This window comes from Scomber scombrus, unplaced genomic scaffold (assembly GCF_963691925.1).
Source record: "Scomber scombrus unplaced genomic scaffold, fScoSco1.1 SCAFFOLD_196, whole genome shotgun sequence".
NCBI classification, from domain to species: Eukaryota; Metazoa; Chordata; class Actinopteri; order Scombriformes; family Scombridae; genus Scomber; species Scomber scombrus.
In genome coordinates, this window is record NW_026910649.1 from 51,400 (window position 1) to 72,312 (window position 20,913).

Genomic DNA, 20,913 nt, shown 5'->3' on the forward strand with positions numbered 1-20,913 from the left:
CTCAGAGACGTTTTATTGTGAAGTGTAATATTTTATGTTTTTATCCGAGAGGAACTTCCTGTCGTCTCCCGTGGTAACCGTCTCCCGTGGTAACCATCAGAGAAGACAAGTTATGTTTTAACACTGGCAGCTGCCAGCACCTGACCTTTGACCCCTATCAGAAGCCTTAATGGTGTTATTGATCAGTTTGATGAGCGGGTCGATCACATCAGGACCAGACGCGTCTGTGTTTGAGCCGCTGGTGAAAATCTGGAGGAAAGTTTCTCTGAAGGACGAAGAAATACCTCCGATGAAGGTATTGATTAACGGTGTAACTCTATAACGAAGGTATTGATTAACGGTGTAACTGTATAACGAAGGTATTGATTAACGGTGTAACTCTATAACGAAGGTATTGATTAACGGTGTAACTCTATAATGAAGGTATTGATTAACGGTGTAACTCTATAACGAAGGTATTGATTAACGGTGTAACTGTATAACGAAGGTATTGATTAACGGTGTAACTCTATAACGAAGGTATTGATTAACGGTGTAACTCTATAATGAAGGTATTGATTAACGGTGTAACTCTATAATGAAGGTATTGATTAACGGTGTAACTCTATAACGAAGGTATTGATTAACGGTGTAACTCTATAACGAAGGTATTGATTAACGGTGTAACTCTATAACGAAGGTATTGATTAACGGTGTAACTCTATAACGAGGGTATTGATTAACGGTGTAACTCTATAACGAAGGTATTGATTAACGGTGTAACTCTATAACGAAGGTATTGATTAACGGTGTAACTCTATAACGAAGGTATTGATTAACGGTGTAACTGTATAATGAAGGTATTGATTAACGGTGTAACTCTATAACGAAGGTATTGATTAACGGTGTAACTCTATAACGAAGGTATTGATTAACGGTGTAACTCTATAACGAAGGTATTGATTAACGGTGTAACTCTATAACGAAGGTATTGATTAACGGTGTAACTCTATAACGAAGGTATTGATTAACGGTGTAACTCTATAACGAAGGTATTGATTAACGGTGTAACTGTATAATGAAGGTATTGATTAACGGTGTAACTCTATAACGAAGGTATTGATTAACGGTGTAACTCTATAACGAAGGTATTGATTAACGGTGTAACTCTATAACGAAGGTATTGATTAACGGTGTAACTGTATAATGAAGGTATTGATTAACGGTGTAACTCTATAATGAAGGTATTGATTAACGGTGTAACTCTATAATGAAGGTATTGATTAACGGTGTAACTCTATAATGAAGGTATTGATTAACGGTGTAACTCTATAACGAAGGTATTGATTAACGGTGTAACTCTATAACGAAGGTATTGATTAACGGTGTAACTGTATAACGAAGGTATTGATTAACGGTGTAACTCTATAATGAAGGTATTGATTAACGGTGTAACTCTATAATGAAGGTATTGATTAACGGTGTAACTCTATAATGAAGGTATTGATTAACGGTGTAACTCTATAACGAAGGTATTGATTAACGGTGTAACTCTATAACGAAGGTATTGATTAACGGTGTAACTCTATAACGAAGGTATTGATTAACGGTGTAACTCTATAACGAAGGTATTGATTAATGGTGTAACTCTATAACGAAGGTATTGATTAACGGTGTAACTCTATAATGAAGGTATTGATTAACGGTGTAACTGTATAACGAAGGTATTGATTAACGGTGTAACTCTATAACGAAGGTATTGATTAACGGTGTAACTGTATAATGAAGGTATTGATTAACGGTGTAACTCTATAACGAAGGTATTGATTAACGGTGTAACTCTATAACGAAGGTATTGATTAACGGTGTAACTCTATAACGAAGGTATTGATTAACGGTGTAACTGTATAATGAAGGTATTGATTAACGGTGTAACTCTATAATGAAGGTATTGATTAACGGTGTAACTCTATAACGAAGGTATTGATTAACGGTGTAACTCTATAATGAAGGTATTGATTAACGGTGTAACTGTATAATGAAGGTATTGATTAACGGTGTAACTCTATAACGAAGGTATTGATTAACGGTGTAACTGTATAATGAAGGTATTGATTAACGGTGTAACTCTATAACGAAGGTATTGATTAACGGTGTAACTGTATAATGAAGGTATTGATTAACGGTGTAACTCTATAACGAAGGTATTGATTAACGGTGTAACTCTATAACGAAGGTATTGATTAACGGTGTAACTGTATAATGAAGGTATTGATTAACGGTGTAACTCTATAATGAAGGTATTGATTAACGGTGTAACTCTATAATGAAGGTATTGATTAACGGTGTAACTCTATAATGAAGGTATTGATTAACGGTGTAACTCTATAATGAAGGTATTGATTAACGGTGTAACTCTATAATGAAGGTATTGATTAACGGTGTAACTCTATAACGAAGGTATTGATTAACGGTGTAACTCTATAACGAAGGTATTGATTAACGGTGTAACTCTATAACGAAGGTATTGATTAACGGTGTAACTCTATAACGAAGGTATTGATTAATGGTGTAACTCTATAACGAAGGTATTGATTAACGGTGTAACTCTATAATGAAGGTATTGATTAACGGTGTAACTGTATAACGAAGGTATTGATTAACGGTGTAACTCTATAACGAAGGTATTGATTAACGGTGTAACTGTATAATGAAGGTATTGATTAACGGTGTAACTCTATAACGAAGGTATTGATTAACGGTGTAACTCTATAACGAAGGTATTGATTAACGGTGTAACTGTATAATGAAGGTATTGATTAACGGTGTAACTCTATAATGAAGGTATTGATTAACGGTGTAACTCTATAATGAAGGTATTGATTAACGGTGTAACTCTATAACGAAGGTATTGATTAACGGTGTAACTCTATAATGAAGGTATTGATTAACGGTGTAACTCTATAATGAAGGTATTGATTAACGCAGAAACAAACAGTCTGCAGGTCAAAGGTCAAACGTCTTCCAGTTGAACTCAGTTTGATTGTTAAACTTTTAATAAATGTATCCAAACATGTTTTATTAAAACTTGAATTTTGTTTCTTAAGTCTTTAATATTTAATGTTTTTCAGCTGCATTAAGTTAAAGAAACAAATATAAACCTGATTAAATGTTTTTCTTCATCTAACGGCAGAAATCTGTATTCTTGTTTTTGAATTTCCAAACATGTTTTAAATCTGAAAAAAGTTTTAATAAAAGATCAAAAAAGCTAAAAGTCTTTCCAGCATCATGACGTACGAACATCATTTAAATACAACCTGGAGTTTAAACTCGTGTCACCAAAAAAATCTCAAATAAAATAAAAATGGGACCAAAAAAGAAACCAAACAAAACATTTGTCACTTAGGTTTTTGAAGCTGAAAGTCAGTTTGCTCTTTGTAATAATAATAATAATAATAATAATACTACATTTTATTGATAAAGCTCTTTCCTATATTTAAGGTTTCAGACTTTTGGACCTTCTCAGCCACCGTAGAAACATGAAGGAGATCGTTGCTCTTCAGCTTTTTATTGATTCCAGCAACAAAAACAATCTAAAAAACTAAAATCAGATGAAAACTGTACAAATATATAAAAAATCCAACAAATTCACTGTAGTGTCATCACATCATGATGATGTCATTTCCTGCAGGTCTTTGAGCGCAGCTGTCTCTTAATGATGAGGTGATCGCTCTCCTTCTCCTCCTCCGCCACCGCCGACATCTGAACACACACACAGTTAATCAATACTGAGTCTGATAACTGATCAATACTGAGTCTGATTACTGATCAATACTGAGTCTGATTACTGATCAATACTGAATCTGATTACTGATCAATACTGAGTCTGATAACTGATCAATACTGAGTCTGATTACTGATCAATACTGAGTCTGATTACTGATCAATACTGAGTCTGATAACTGATCAATACTGAGTCTGATAACTGATCAATACTGAGTCTGATTATTGATCAATACTGAGTCTGATAACTGATCAATACTGAATCTGATTACTGATCAATACTGAATCTGATTACTGATCAATACTGAGTCTGATTACTGATCAATACTGAGTCTGATTACTGATCAATACTGAGTCTGATTACTGATCAATACTGAGTCTGATAACTGATCAATACTGAGTCTGATTATTGATCAATACTGAGTCTGATAACTGATCAATACTGAATCTGATTACTGATCAATACTGAGTCTGATAACTGATCAATACTGAATCTGATTACTGATCAATACTGAGTCCAGGGGTCCCTGTAATCTGATTGGTCAGAGCAGATCAGTTACGATGGTGATAAGGTTACTAGTTACCATGGTGATAAGGTTACTAGTTACCATGGTGATAAGGTTTCTGACCTGCGGGGAGTCGAGCAGCGGAGACGAGACGCCGCTCTGAAACAGCTTCCTCCGTCCTCGTCTGAGTTTGGTTGCCGTGGTAACCGTCTCCTTCTCCACCGGGTGTCCACTGACCAGCCCGATGATGGTTTTAGCTACAGCCAATCACAGCACAGCAGGAACAGTCAGATCAACCAATCACAGCACAGCAGGAACAGTCAGCTCAACCAATCACAGCACAGCAGGAACAGTCAGATCAGCCAATCACAGCACAGCAGGAACAGTCAGCTCAACCAATCACAGCACAGCAGGAACAGTCAGCTCAACCAATCACAGCACAGCAGGAACAGTCAGATCAGCCAATCACAGCACAGCAGGAACAGTCAGCTCAACCAATCACAGCACAGCAGGAACAGTCAGCTCAACCAATCACAGCACAGCAGGAACAGTCAGCTCAACCAATCACAGCACAGCAGGAACAGTCAGCTCAACCAATCACAGACCTTTGCTGCGGAGCCTGGACGGAGAGTTCTGGATCAGGTCTCCGATCTTCTGCAGAGTCCCGTCTTTCTGCTCCTGCACCAACGAAGAAGTCTCCATTAAAGGTCCAGCCAATCAGCTGTCAGCACTGAATGACATCACTACGTTAACCCGTTAACCGAACCCTGACTCACCTGTTTGTTACGTTTGTTTGTTCTCAGCCGGTTCCTCTTGTTCTCACTGAAGACCAGATCCTGAAACACAGACCAGCAGATCCAGATCGGTTCTCCTGTTATTGATCCTCAATTATATGAAAGCAACCCGTTAACTAAACTGCTACTTCCTGTTATTAAACTCAGACACACATGATGTAATGAGATAACTACTCTGCCTCCAGAACCACTGTGAGGAACCGAGGGGTTCTATTGGACCAGGATTTATACTTTAATTCACTTATAAAACACATTTCATTACTTCCTTCTTTCATCTGAGTAACATTACATCCTGTCTCACAATGTGAGGAACCGAGGAGTTCTATCTGACAATGTTTATCAGACTGTCCTACTAGAACACTGCGCTCCCAGCTCATAGAACCTTATGAACCTACTAGAACACTGTGCTCCCAGGTCATAGAACCTCATGAACCTACTAGAACACTGCGCTCCCAGCTCATAGAACCTCATGAACCTACTAGAACACTGCGCTCCCAGCTCATAGAACCTTATGAACCTACTAGAACACTGCGCTCCCAGCTCATAGAACCTTATGAACCTACTAGAACACTGCGCTCCCAGCTCATAGAACCTCATGAACCTAGAACACTGCGCTCCCAGCTCATAGAACCTTATGAACCTAGAACACTGCGCTCCCAGCTCATAGAACCTCATGAACCTACTAGAACACTGCGCTCCCAGCTCATAGAACCTTATGAACCTACTAGAACACTGCGCTCCCAGCTCATAGAACCTTATGAACCTACTAGAACACTGCGCTCCCAGCTCATAGAACCTCATGAACCTAGAACACTGCGCTCCCAGCTCATAGAACCTTATGAACCTAGAACACTGCGCTCCCAGCTCATAGAACCTCATGAACCTACTAGAACACTGCGCTCCCAGCTCATAGAACCTCATGAACCTACTAGAACACTGCGCTCCCAGCTCATAGAACCTCATGAACCTACTAGAACACTGCGCTCCCAGCTCATAGAACCTCATGAACCTACTAGAACACTGCGCTCCCAGCTCATAGAACCTCATGAACCTACTAGAACACTGCGCTCCCAGCTCATAGAACCTTATGAACCTACTAGAACACTGTGCTCCCAGCTCATAGAACCTCATGAACCTACTAGAACACTGCGCTCCCAGCTCATAGAACCTTATGAACCTACTAGAACACTGCTCATAGAACCTTATGAACCTACTAGAACACTGCGCTCCCAGCTCATAGAACCTTATGAACCTACTAGAACACTGCGCTCCCAGCTCATAGAACCTTATGAACCTACTAGAACACTGTGCTCCCAGCTCATAGAACCTTATGTACCTACTAGAACACTGCGCTCCCAGCTCATAGAACCTTATGAACCTACTAGAACACTGCGCTCCCAGCTCATAGAACCTTATGAACCTACTAGAACACTGCGCTACCAGCTCATAGAACCTTATGAACCTACTAGAACACTGCGCTCCCAGCTCATAGAACCACATGAACCTACTAGAACACTGCGCTCCCAGCTCATAGAACCTTATGTACCTACTAGAACACTGCGCTCCCAGCTCATAGAACCTTATGAACCTACTAGAACACTGCGCTCCCAGCATGCAGGCCTACTTGTGGTACCTAATATCTCTAAAAGTAGAACAGGAGGCAGAACCTTCAGTTCTCAGGTTCCTCTCCTGTGGAACCATATCCCAGATTGGGTCGGGGGGGCAGACTCCTAGTTCAGCTCCTAGTTTATGCTGCTATAGGCTTAGACTGCCGGGGGACTCCCATGATGCACTGCTCCTCTCTCCTCCTCTCCGGGGGACTCCCATGATGCACTGCTCCTCTCTCCTCCTCTCCGGGGGACTCCCATGATGCACTGCTCCTCTCTCTCTATCCATTAACATTCGTGTACTATTAATGCATCAATAAGATAAACTTCTTCCCCGGAGTTGTCTCACAGGTAATCTGGACCTTCAATGTGCTTCTCTCTCTTCTCCTTCCTCTCTCTCCTTCCTCTCTCCTCTCTCTCTCTCCTCTCCTTCCTCTCTCCTTCCTCTCTCTCCTCTCTCTCCTCTCCTTCCTCTCTCTCCTTCCTCTCTCTCCTCTCTCTTCTCTCTCCTTCCTCTCTCCTTCCTCTCTCTCCTCTCCTTCCTCTCCTTCCTCTCTCTCCTCTCCTTCCTCTCTCTCCTTCCTCTCTCCTTCCTCTCTCCTCTCTCTCCTCCCTCTCTCTCCTCTCCTTCCTCTCCTTCCTCTCTCTCCTCTCCTTCCTCTCTCCTCTCTCTCCTCCCTCTCTCTCCTCTCCTTCCTCTCATTCCTCTCCTTCCTCTCCTTCCTCTCTCTCTCCTCCCTCTCTCTCCTCTTTCTCCTCTCCTTCCTCTCATTCCTCTCTCCTCTCCTTCCTCTCTCTCCTCTCCTTCCTCTCTCCTTCCTCTCTCTCCTCTCTTTCCTCTCATTCCTCTCTCCTTCCTCTCTCTCCTTCCTCTCTCTCCTCTCTCCTTCCTGTCTCCTTCCTCTCTCCTCCCTCTCTCTCCTCTCCTTCCTCTCCTTCCTCTCTCTCCTCTCCTTCCTCTCTCTCCTTCCTCTCTCTTCTCTCTCCTTCCTCTCTCCTCTCTCTCCTCCCTCTCTCTCCTCTCCTTCCTCTCATTCCTCTCCTTCCTCTCTCTCTCCTCCCTCTCTCTCCTCTCCTTCCTCTCATTCCTCTCTCCTCTCCTTCCTCTCTCTCCTCTCCTTCCTCCCATTCCTCTCTCCTTCCTCTCTCTCCTCTCCTTCCTCTCTCTCCTCTCCTCTTTCCTCTCCTCCTCTCTCCTCTCTCTCTCCTCTCTTTCCTCTCTCTCTCCTCTCTTTCCTCTCTCTCCTCTCTCCTCTCCTTCCTCTCTCTCCTTCCTCTCTCTTCTCTCTCCTTCCTCTCTCCTCTCTCTCCTCCCTCTCTCTCCTCTCCTTCCTCTCTCTCCTCTCTCTCCTCTCCTTCCTCTCATTCCTCTCTCCTCTCCTTCCTCTCCTTCCTCTCTCTCCTCTCCTTCCTCTCTCTCCTCTCCTCTTTCCTCTCCTCCTCTCTCTTCTCTCTCCTTCCTCTCTCCTCTCTCTCCTCCCTCTCTCTCCTCTCCTTCCTCTCTCTCCTCTCCTCTTTCCTCTCCTCCTCTCTCTTCTCTCTCCTTCCTCTCTCCTCTCTCTCTCTCCTCTCCTTCCTCTCATTCCTCTCCTTCCTCTCCTTCCTCTCTCTCTCCTCCCTCTCTCTCCTCTTTCTCCTCTCCTTCCTCTCATTCCTCTCTCCTCTCCTTCCTCTCTCTCCTCTCCTTCCTCTCTCCTTCCTCTCTCTCCTCTCTTTCCTCTCATTCCTCTCTCCTTCCTCTCTCTCCTTCCTCTCTCTCCTCTCTCTTCTCTCTCCTTCCTCTCTCCTTCCTCTCTCCTCCCTCTCTCTCCTCTCCTTCCTCTCCTTCCTCTCTCTCCTTCCTCTCTCTTCTCTCTCCTTCCTCTCTCCTCTCTCTCCTCCCTCTCTCTCCTCTCCTTCCTCTCATTCCTCTCCTTCCTCTCTCTCCTCTCCTTCCTCTCATTCCTCTCTCCTCTCCTTCCTCTCTCTCCTCTCCTTCCTCTCTCTCCTCTCCTCTTTCCTCTCCTCCTCTCTCCTCTCTCTCTCCTCTCTTTCCTCTCTCTCTCCTCTCTTTCCTCTCTCTCCTCTCTCCTCTCCTCTCCTCTCCTCTCTCTCCTTCCTCTCTCTCGTAATTCATAAAGTCCCATCCCCGTGTTTCAGTCTTCACAGCGTGTCCTAGTTAGGATGGTTTATGTTGTTAGATGAAGAATCTCAAACACTGAGACGAGCTTTGGTTCCAGAGTCCGAAACGTGTTTCACTAAACATTAACATCACCGCTCAGCTTTAAGCCCAGTGAATAACCTAACCCAAAACCAGAACCAGATCCATCAGACCCAGCTCAGCAGAACCAGATCCATCAGACCCAGCTCAGCAGAACCAGATCCATCAGAACCAGATCCATCAGAACCAGATCCATCATATTCAGTAGCTGTCACACACACCTGCACCTCACTGCTCTTCCTCTTCCTGTCAGCCATGTTGGACCTCAGAGATGACACTGGAACATCCTGTTCTGGATGAAGGACACGCCCACCGGACCTGAGCACACTCTACACACACACACACACACACACACACACACACACACACACACACACACACACACACAGTATGAGCACAGATCTCCAGAAAAGACGGCAGTCACATGACTCAGACGGTGTTCTCACCTGTGTTTGAGTCTTTCTCTCCTTCAGTCTCTCCATCTCTTTCTTTACAGCTTCAAACTCTCTGCTCCTCCTGCTCCTCCCCTGCTCCTCCCGCCTCTCCTGAACTCTCTGGATCTCTTGCTTCAGCTCCTCCACCACTGACACTGTCCTCTCCTCATCCACCTGCTCCTCCCTCTGCAGGTTCTCCTCCTCCTGCAGGTTCTCCTCCTCCTCCCTCTGCAGGTTCTCCTCCTCCTCCCTCTGCAGGTTCTCCTCTTTCTGCAGGTTCTCCTCCTCCTCCCTCTGCAGGTTCTCCTCCCTCTGCAGGTTCTCCTCCTCCTGCAGGTTCTCCTCCTCCTCCCTCTGCAGGTTCTCCTCCCCCTCCCTCTGCAGGTTCTCCTCCCTCTGCAGGTTCTCCTCCCCCTCCCTCTGCAGGTTCTCCTCCTCCTCCCTCTGCAGGTTCTCCTCCCTCTGCAGGTTCTCCTCCCCCTCCCTCTGCAGGTTCTCCTCCTCCTGCAGGTTCTCCTCCTCCTCCCTCTGCAGGTTCTCCTTCAGACGCTCCAGCTCTGTCACAGAGGAGAAACAGGAGTCAAACAAACTTCTTCACTTTCAGATTCATCAGTAAAATGTTTAAGTTTTTACCTTGTCGGACGATTTTAGTCTGAAGGAGAGTTTCCTCTAGAAGATCACCTGTAACACACACACACACACACACACACACACACACACACACACACACACACACACACACACACACACAAAGTTTAACCCTTTAAATGCTTCACTAAAGCATTGATTGATTGATTATGATCATAATCAATAATAAGTTGGGTTTCTCACCTCGTCTCTCCTTTAGTCCCCCTCGCGGAGCTCCGCGCTCAGACTCAAGCTCTGCCTTCAGGCTCTGCAGCTGACCACAGAATTCTGCTTTCTGATTGGCCAGTTCCTCTGTGAGCCGCTCGCACCTCTTCTCACTGCAGGACGATAGTTAGAGTTTAACTATAGTTAGAGTTTAACTGTAGTTAGAGTTTAACTATAGTTAGAGTTTAACTATAGTTAGAGTTTAACTATAGTTAGGGTTCGGGATTATTGATGAATCATCTGGTGGTGTTATATATGATCAATGATTCTGATTGATTAGATATGAACCTGTGAGTCAGAGTCTCCTCCAGCCGGTTCTTCTCTCTCTGCAGCTCCTCCATCAGCTGACACGTCTGAGCCGACCTCTGCAGCGCCGCCTCGCTCTCCTTCTTCAGCTGCTCCATGGAGGCGTGGAAAACACTGCTGCTCTGCCCCTCCCCCTCCTGAAACAATCAATCAATCAATCAATCATCTGATCAATACTGCTGCTATGCCCCTCCCCCTCCTGAAACAATCAATCAATCATCTGATCAATAATACTGCTGCTGCTATGCCCCTCCCCCTCCTGAAACAATCAATCAATCAATCATCTGATCAATAATACTGCTGCTGCTATGCCCCTCCCCCTCCTGAAACAATCAATCATCTGATCAATACTGCTGCTGCTATGCCCCTCCCCCTCCTGAAACAATCAATCAATCATCTGATCAATACTGCTGCTATGCCCCTCCCCCTCCTGAAACAATCAATCAATCAATCATCTGATCAATACTGCTGCTATGCCCCTCCCCCTCCTGAAACAATCAATCATCTGATCAATACTGCTGCTGCTATGCCCCTCCCCCTCCTGAAACAATCAATCAATCATCTGATCAATACTGCTGCTGCTATGCCCCTCCCCCTCCTGAAACAATCAATCAATCATCTGATCAATACTGCTGCTGCTATGCCCCTCCCCCTCCTGAAACAATCAATCAATCAATCAATCATCTGATCAATACTGCTGCTGCTCTGCCCCTCCCCCTCCTGAAACAATCAATCATCTGATCAATACTGCTGCTGCTATGCCCCTCCCCCTCCTGAAACAATCAATCGATCAATCATCTGATCAATACTGCTGCTGCTATGCCCCTCCCCCTCCTGAAACAATCAATCAATCAATCATCTGATCAATACTGCTGCTGCTCTGCCCCTCCCCCTCCTGAAACAATCAATCATCTGATCAATACTGCTGCTGCTATGCCCCTCCCCCTCCTGAAACAATCAATCAATCAATCATCTGATCAATAATACTGCTGCTCTGCCCCTCCCCCTCCTGAAACAATCAATCAATCAATCATCTGATCAATACTGCTGCTGCTCTGCCCCTCCCCCTCCTGAAACAATCAATCATCTGATCAATACTGCTGCTGCTATGCCCCTCCCCCTCCTGAAACAATCAATCAATCAATCATCTGATCAATAATACTGCTGCTCTGCCCCTCCCCCTCCTGAAACAATCAATCATCTGATCAATAATACTGCTGCTCTGCCCCTCCCCCTCCTGAAACAATCAATCATCTGATCAATAATACTGCTGCTATGCCCCTCCCCCTCCTGAAACAATCAATCAGTGAGAAGAACAAATTGAACCTTGACTTCCTGCCTCAGATGCCCCACTTCCTGTGTCAGACTCTTGACGATATTGGTCTTCTCTTCTGATTGGCTCTCCAGCTGCTGGAGGCGGGTCTTTGAGGTGTTCAGTTGCTCTGATAGGCTGTCAGACCTGCCAGTCTGCTCTATGAGTTGCTTCTGGAGCTCCGTCACCTGGAGACAAAGATAAAAACAGCTGATCTACAATGTGATCAATGATAAAACTACACCAGTACCTGTAGCTCCCGCTAGCATAACACAGACAAGCTAACAGTCATATTAAGTTTAAGGAAACAAACACAGGCCGCTGGCTAAAACATAAATCTACATCATCCGAGGCAGAACCTGCTCAGAAAGTCCCAGCTACCTACACGTAACTTCCGGGGCATTGAGCCTACTGAGCTGTGTCAGTCAAAGAGTAATTAGCCAATGGGGACGCTCTGCTGGAAAAGCCCGCCCGAGAGGTTTGAGCCAAAACTGCAAACAAAAAATCAGGGAGCGCAAACGAGAGAGTCAGCGCCAAGTCTGAGCTTAGAGAGAAGCAGAGGGAAATAATGCATTATTAAAAGAGTAAAAGAATTTTACACTATTTGACAAATTATTTAATTGCAAGTTTTATTTTTGAAATTAGTTTTATGTTCTCACAAATTCCTATTTTTGTTCGACATTTAAGAAGTTTTGTTTGTTTAATTTGGAACAAATCTAATCCATACAGCAGCAGGAGGAGGTGGAGCCCCCTGGTGGTTAGGGTTAGGGTTAACCTAGCCCTAACCCTCCAGCAGGAGGAGGTGGAGCCCCCTGGTGGTTAGGGTTAGGGTTAACCTAGCCCTAACCCTCCAGCAGGAGGAGGTGGAGCCCCCTGGTGGTTAGGGTTAACCTAGCCCTAGGCCCTAGGCAGCTAAGGCTCTACGGTTGCTACGGCGATTTGAGAATCTGCTTGGAAAAAATTCTCAAAATGCCCCCAGAATTTGGCTTCTGACAAGGTCCCGAACAATTGCATACTGTGAGAAAACCGTAACTCCTGTCCAAAAACCGAAAACACCGTGAGAGACACACGGAATTCAGATATTCCTTAAAATGAGCGCGTAAGCTCAGTGCGAAGACAGAGTGAGATTCTTTTGGAAAAAACAGACGATTACATTACAGTCCATGGGGAGCGAGACAGGTATTGCCGCCGGTCTCGGCCCCCTCGTTTAAATTTTGTGCAGACCCCGCCTGTCAACGTCACATTTTATGAATCCCAACACCTATGTCTACATTCTGACCAAAAATTATTTGTCTCCTTTTTACGGTTTGGCTGTGAGCTCGAGTTAAAAATAAAAATTAACTTTATTTTTTACTGCTTCTCACACTCAAGCTAACTGATGCTTCCACTCTAACTTTGAAGAAAAAGTGATTTCCACTCGTTTGACTGATCATAGTTTGAAAAGTTTATATGTTATGTACGTGCAGGTATGAGAGAGCTAGGTGACTCTGAAAAAAGGTGAAATTTTGTGATTTAAAAAAAGAATTTTCCTGGTATTTTGAGAATAACTTTGGGAAAAATTGTAATCTGAACATTCTGAATAATAGCACCCATCTCCCGATCGAGCCGCACGTTTTGATGTATATATTGTCGGGTTTTCTCAAAGCTGTGGGAGGAGTTACGCGACGAAATTTGGCGGAAGAATAAGTATGAGGAACATTAATAGATGCCTCGGAGCTTAGCACCCAGGGCACTAATAATTACTCTGTGAGTGCTGACCAGCGCTTAGAGACGACCATCCTGGCACAATGCCTTGTTGATAAAGACACACACTTCCAGACTCTTGAAGTTTGGATGGAGGAGGAGCAGGAGGAGGAGGAGGAGCAGGAGGAGAAGTTTGGATGGAGGAGGAGGAGGAGCAGGAGGAGGAGCAGGAGCAGGAGGAAAAGTTTGGATGGAGGAGGAGGAGGAGCAGGAGGAGGAGGAGCAGGTACCTGTGTCTGTAGTTGGAACATGCCGTTAATCAGAGCTTTGTTCTCCTTCGTCAGTCGGCATGATTCTCTCTGATCTGTCTGCAGAGACGAAAACAGGGAGGCGCAGCCAGGACACTCGTCTGGGGGGGGGGGAGGGGAGAGAGTAGGGGGGGAGAGGAGGAGGGGGGGGGAGGGGAGAGAGGAGGGGGGGGAGGGGGAGGAGAGGAGGACATCAGATAGTTTATTATAATATAAATATATTAATGAGGTAAAGCAGCGATCAGACAGAAAAGTTTTAAGCTCCTACCTTTCAGTTTCTGCTCCTTCTTCACCTCCTCTTCCCTCCTCCTCAGCTCCTCCTCCACCCTCATCCGCTCCTTCTCAACCTCCTCTTCCCTCCTCCTCAGCTCCTCCGCCACCCTCATCCGCTCCTTCTCCACCTCCTCTTCCCACCTCATCCGCTCCTTCTCCACCTCCTCTTCCCTCCTCCTCAGCTCCTCCTCCACCCTCATCCGCTCCTTCTCCACCTCCTCCTCCAACCTCGTCCGCTCCTTCTCCACCTCCTCTTCCCTCCTCCTCAGCTCCTCCTCCACCCTTATCCGCTCCTTCTCCACCTTCATCTGCTCCTTCTCCACCTCCTCTGCCCGTCTCCTGAGCTCCTCCTCCACCCTCTCCCCTCTTTCCCTCAGCTGGACGATGGTCTCCTCCTTCTTGTTGTTTTCCACGTTGAGCCTCAAGATCTCCTCCTCTAGAACAACTGAGAAGATAGAGTTAAAACATCGGTTAGCAAACCTCCTCCTCTTCCTCTTCCTGCTCCTCTTCTTCTCCTCTCTCTACAATCCTCCTCTTCCTTCTCCTTTCACCTCTCTTTTTGGCTGGTTCTCCTCTGTCTTCCTCCTCCTCTTCACGCTGCCGTTTCCTCCTCTCCTCCTCCTCCTCTCCTCCTGTGCTCCTCACACAGTGGGAGGTCAGCTCCGCCCCCTGAGGAAACACTTAAACTCTTAGTTCTGATTGGTCAGCTGGACTGAAGCAGATCATGTGATCATGTGATGCAACAGACCAGATTTTTGAGGATCTCGACTCTCCTCTCGGCTCGCTCCTCCAGGATTTCCTTCTCCTTCTCAAGACGCTCCCTGAGGACAATCACAGTCAGTGAGGAACAGTTAGTGAGGAACAGTTAGAAAGGAACAGCTAGTGAGGAACAGTTAGAGAGGAACAGTTAGAGAGGAACAGTCAGTGATGAACAGCTAGAGAGGAACAGTTAGAGAGGAACAGTCAGTGATGAACAGCTAGAGAGGAACAGTCAGTGATGAACAGCTAGAGAGGAACAGTCAGTGATGAACAGCTAGAGAGGAACAGTCAGTGATGAACAGCTAGAGAGGAACAGCTAGTGAGGAACAGTCAGTGATGAACAGCTAGAGAGGAACAGTCAGTGATGAACAGCTAGAGAGGAACAGTTAGTGAGGAACAGTTAGAAAGGAACAGCTAGTGAGGAACAGTTAGAGAGGAACAGTTAGAGAGGAACAGTCAGTGATGAACAGCTAGAGAGGAACAGTCAGTGATGAACAGTCAGTGATGAACAGCTAGAGAGGAACAGTCAGTGATGAACAGTCAGTGATGAACAGTTAGAGAGGAACAGTTAGTGAGGAACAGCCAGTGAGGAACAGCTAGTGAGGAACAGCCAGTGAGGAACAGTTAGAGAGGAACAGCTAGTGAGGAACAGTCAGTGATGAACAGCTAGTGATGAACAGCTAGTGAGGAACAGCCAGTGAGGAACAGACAGTGAGGAACAGTCAGTGATGAACAGCTAGAGAGGAACAGTCAGTGAGGAACAGTCAGTGATGAACAGCCAGTGAGGAACAGTCAGTGATGAACAGTCAGTGAGGAACAGTTAGAAAGGAACAGCTAGTGAGGAACAGTTAGAGAGGAACAGTTAGAGAGGAACAGTCAGTGATGAACAGCTAGAGAGGAACAGTCAGTGATGAACAGCTAGAGAGGAACAGTTAGTGAGGAACAGCTAGTGAGGAACAGCTAGTGAGGAACAGCCAGTGAGGAACAGCCAGTGAGGAACAGTCAGTGATGAACAGTTAGAGAGGAACAGTTAGTGAGGAACAGCTAGTGAGGAACAGCCAGTGAGGAACAGTTAGAGAGGAACAGCTAGTGAGGAACAGTTAGAGAGGAACAGCTAGTGAGGAACAGCTAGTGAGGAACAGCCAGTGAGGAACAGTTAGAGAGGAACAGCTAGTGAGGAACAGTCAGTGATGAACAGCTAGTGAGGAACAGTCAGTGAGGAACAGTCAGTGATGAACAGCTAGTGATGAACAGTCAGTGATGAACAGTTAGAGAGGAACAGTCAGTGAGGAACAGTTAGAGAGGAACAGCCAGTGAGGAACAGCCAGTGAGGAACAGTTAGTGAGGAACAGTCAGTGATGAACAGTTAGAGAGGAACAGTCAGTGATGAACAGCTAGTGATGAACAGTCAGTGATGAACAGCTAGAGAGGAACAGTCAGTGGGGAACAGTCAGTGAGGAACAGCCAGTGAGGAACAGCCAGTGAGGAAAAGTCAGTGATGAACAGCTAGTGAGGAACAGTCAGTGAGGAACAGTTAGAGAGGAACAGTTAGAGAGGAACAGTCAGTGATGAACAGCTAGTGATGAACAGTCAGTGATGAACAGCTAGAGAGGAACAGTCAGTGAGGAACAGTCAGTGAGGAACAGCCAGTGAGGAACAGTCAGTGATGAACAGCTAGTGAGGAACAGTCAGTGATGAACAGCTAGTGAGGAACAGTCAGTGATGAACAGCTAGTGAGGAACAGTTAGAGAGGAACAGTTAGAGAGGAACAGCTAGTGATGAACAGTCAGTGATGAACAGCTAGAGAGGAACAGTCAGTGATGAACAGCTAGTGAGGAACAGTCAGTGATGAACAGCTAGTGAGGAACAGTCAGTGATGAACAGCTAGTGAGGAACAGTTAGAGAGGAACAGTTAGAGAGGAACAGCTAGTGATGAACAGTCAGTGATGAACAGCTAGAGAGGAACAGTCAGTGATGAACAGCTAGTGATGAACAGTCAGTGATGAACAGTTAGAGAGGAACAGTCAGTGAGGAACAGTTAGAGAGGAACAGCCAGTGAGGAACAGCCAGTGAGGAACAGTTAGTGAGGAACAGTCAGTGATGAACAGTTAGAGAGGAACAGTCAGTGATGAACAGCTAGTGATGAACAGTCAGTGATGAACAGCTAGAGAGGAACAGTCAGTGAGGAACAGTCAGTGAGGAACAGCCAGTGAGGAACAGCCAGTGAGGAAAAGTCAGTGATGAACAGCTAGTGAGGAACAGTCAGTGAGGAACAGTTAGAGAGGAACAGTTAGAGAGGAACAGTCAGTGATGAACAGTCAGTGATGAACAGCTAGTGATGAACAGTCAGTGATGAACAGCTAGAGAGGAACAGTCAGTGATGAACAGTCAGTGAGGAACAGCCAGTGAGGAACAGTCAGTGATGAACAGCTAGTGAGGAACAGTCAGTGATGAACAGCTAGTGAGGAACAGTCAGTGAGGAACAGTCAGTGATGAATGGCTAGTGAGGAACAGTCAGTGATGAACTGTCAGTGAGGAACAGCCAGTGAGGAACTGTCAGTGAGGAACAGTCAGTGAGGAACAGTCAGTGAGGAACAGTCAGTGAGGAACAGCCAGTGAGGAACAGTCAGTGAGAAACTGTCAGTGAGGAACAGTCAGTGAGGAACAGTCAGTGATGAACAGTCAGTGAGGAACAGTCAGTGATGAACAGCTAGTGAGGAACAGTCAGTGAGGAACAGTCAGTGAGAAACAGTCAGTGAGGAACAGTCAGTGAGGAACAGTCAGTGAGGAACAGTCAGTGAGAAACTGTCAGTGAGGAACAGTCAGTGAGGAACAGTCAGTGATGAACAGTCAGTGAGGAACAGTCAGTGATGAACAGTCAGTGAGGAACAGTCAGTGAGGAACAGTCAGTGAGGAACAGCCAGTGAGGAACAGTCAGTGAGGAACAGTCAGTGAGGAACAGTCAGTGAGGAACAGTCAGTGAGAAACAGTCAGTGAGAAACAGTCAGTGAGGAACAGTCAGTGAGGAACAGTCAGTGAGAAACTGTCAGTGAGGAACAGTCAGTGAGGAACAGTCAGTGATGAACAGTCAGTGAGGAACAGTCAGTGATGAACAGTCGGTGAGGAACAGTCAGTGAGGAACAGCCAGTGAGGAACAGCCAGTGAGGAACAGTCAGTGAGGAACAGTCAGTGAGGAACAGTCAGTGAGGAACAGTCAGTGATGAACAGTCAGTGAGGAACAGTCAGTGAGGAACAGCCAGTGAGGAACAGTCAGTGAGAAACTGTCAGTGAGGAACAGTCAGTGAGGAACAGTCAGTGATGAACAGTCAGTGAGGAACAGTCAGTGATGAACAGCTAGTGAGGAACAGTCAGTGAGGAACAGTCAGTGAGGAACAGTCAGTGAGGAACAGTCAGTGAGGAACAGTCAGTGAGGAACAGCTAGAGAGGAACAGTCAGTGATGAACAGCTAGAGAGGAACAGTCAGTGAGGAACAGTCAGTGAGGAACAGTCAGTGATGAACAGTCAGTGGGGAACAGTCAGTGATGAACAGTCAGTGAGGAACAGCTAGTGAGGAACAGTCAGTGAGAAACTGTCAGTGAGGAACAGTCAGTGATGAACAGTCAGTGAGGAACAGTCAGTGAGGAACAGCCAGTGATGAACAGTCAGTGAGGAACAGTCAGTGAGGAACAGTCAGTGAGGAACAGTCAGTGAGAAACTGTCAGTGAGGAACAGTCAGTGAGGAACAGTCAGTGATGAACAGTCAGTGAGGAACAGTCAGTGATGAACAGCTAGTGAGGAACAGTCAGTGAGGAACAGTCAGTGAGAAACAGTCAGTGAGGAACAGTCAGTGAGGAACAGTCAGTGAGGAACAGTCAGTGAGAAACTGTCAGTGAGGAACAGTCAGTGAGGAACAGTCAGTGATGAACAGTCAGTGAGGAACAGTCAGTGAGGAACAGTCAGTGAGGAACAGTCAGTGAGGAACAGCCAGTGAGGAACAGTCAGTGAGGAACAGTCAGTGAGGAACAGTCAGTGAGGAACAGTCAGTGAGAAACAGTCAGTGAGAAACAGTCAGTGAGGAACAGTCAGTGAGGAACAGTCAGTGAGGAACAGTCAGTGAGAAACTGTCAGTGAGGAACAGTCAGTGAGGAACAGTCAGTGATGAACAGTCAGTGAGGAACAGTCAGTGATGAACAGTCAGTGAGGAACAGTCAGTGAGGAACAGTCAGTGAGGAACAGTCAGTGAGGAACAGTCAGTGAGGAACAGCCAGTGAGGAACAGTCAGTGAGGAACAGTCAGTGAGGAACAGTCAGTGAGGAACAGTCAGTGAGGAACAGCTAGTGAGGAACAGTCAGTGAGAAACTGTCAGTGAGGAACAGTCAGTGATGAACAGTCAGTGAGGAACAGTCAGTGAGGAACAGCCAGTGAGGAACAGTCAGTGAGAAACTGTCAGTGAGGAACAGTCAGTGAGGAACAGTCAGTGATGAACAGTCAGTGAGGAACAGTCAGTGATGAACAGCTAGTGAGGAACAGTCAGTGAGGAACAGTCAGTGAGGAACAGTCAGTGAGGAACAGTCAGTGAGGAACAGTCAGTGAGGAACAGCTAGAGAGGAACAGTCAGTGATGAACAGCTAGAGAGGAACAGTCAGTGAGGAACAGTCAGTGAGGAACAGTCAGTGATGAACAGTCAGTGAGGAACAGTCAGTGATGAACAGTCAGTGAGGAACAGCTAGTGAGGAACAGTCAGTGAGAAACTGTCAGTGAGGAACAGTCAGTGATGAACAGTCAGTGAGGAACAGTCAGTGAGGAACAGCCAGTGATGAACAGTCAGTGAGGAACAGTCAGTGAGGAACAGTCAGTGAGGAACAGTCAGTGAGAAACTGTCAGTGAGGAACAGTCAGTGAGGAACAGTCAGTGATGAACAGTCAGTGAGGAACAGTCAGTGATGAACAGCTAGTGAGGAACAGTCAGTGAGGAACAGTCAGTGAGAAACAGTCAGTGAGGAACAGTCAGTGAGGAACAGTCAGTGAGGAACAGTCAGTGAGGAACAGTCAGTGAGAAACTGTCAGTGAGGAACAGTCAGTGAGGAACAGTCAGTGATGAACAGTCAGTGAGGAACAGTCAGTGATGAACAGTCAGTGAGGAACAGTCAGTGAGGAACAGTCAGTGATGAACAGTCAGTGAGGAACAGTCAGTGAGGAACAGTCAGTGAGAAACTGTCAGTGAGGAACAGTCAGTGAGAAACAGTCAGTGAGGAACAGTCAGTGAGGAACAGTCAGTGAGGAACAGTCAGTGAGAAACTGTCAGTGAGGAACAGTCAGTGAGGAACAGTCAGTGATGAACAGTCAGTGAGGAACAGTCAGTGATGAACAGTCAGTGAGGAACAGTCAGTGAGGAACAGTCAGTGATGAACAGTCAGTGAGGAACAGTCAGTGATGAACAGTCAGTGAGAAACTGTCAGTGAGGAACAGTCAGTGAGAAACAGTCAGTGAGGAACAGTCAGTGAGGAACAGTCATTGATGAATCACCTGTAATCTTTCTCCATGGAGGTAAAAAGCTCCATAAACTCGTTACTGACTTCTTCTCTGATCTGAGCTTCAAGAAGCAAACGCAGCGCTGCTCCCTCTACCTGCTAACACACACACACAGTAAAGTACACACATTATAATACACACACAGTAAAATACACACATTATAATACACACACACAGTAAATGAGTCGTTACCTTCGGTTCCTCCTCCATGGTCCTCTCCTCTTCCTCCTGCTCCTCTTCCTCTCCTCCTGCCTCTAACACTGTTCCCTCCATCACACTCTCCTCCTCTTCCTCATCTTCGTCCCACTCCTCACCGTCCTCATCCTCCAACACGTCCTCCAGACTCGTCTCCCAGGCAACCAGCGAGCTCTTGCGTCTCCTCCCCAACACATTCCTGCGCTGGTCGGCCTCGTCGATGATCATCGACACTTCCATGGCCGACCTGAGGGGGGCGTCGTCCAGGACGGGCGGCTTCAACACTACCACCTGCACACACACACACACACACACACACACATGAACAACAGTGTGTAACCCTAACCCACACACAGTTGTTCATGTGTGTGTGTGTGTGTGCATTTGTGTG

At 45.9% G+C, this 20,913-nt stretch overlaps 1 protein-coding gene across 1 annotated transcript; it reads right to left on the reverse strand.

Moving 5' to 3' along the window:
- Positions 1-3,536: 3,536 nt before the first annotated feature.
- Positions 3,537-20,813, reverse strand: LOC133977163 (trichohyalin-like; the record flags this gene model as incomplete). Its single annotated transcript, XM_062415295.1, has 16 exons — positions 3,537-3,741; positions 4,392-4,525; positions 4,874-4,946; positions 5,045-5,104; positions 9,091-9,198; positions 9,316-9,593; positions 10,135-10,268; positions 10,444-10,598; positions 11,788-11,961; positions 13,747-13,865; positions 14,033-14,165; positions 14,253-14,482; positions 14,589-14,706; positions 14,786-14,858; positions 20,322-20,425; positions 20,520-20,813. Coding segments are annotated over 16 exons (2,271 nt in total), but the record flags the coding sequence as incomplete, so codon positions are not given.
- Positions 20,814-20,913: the final 100 nt, after the last annotated feature.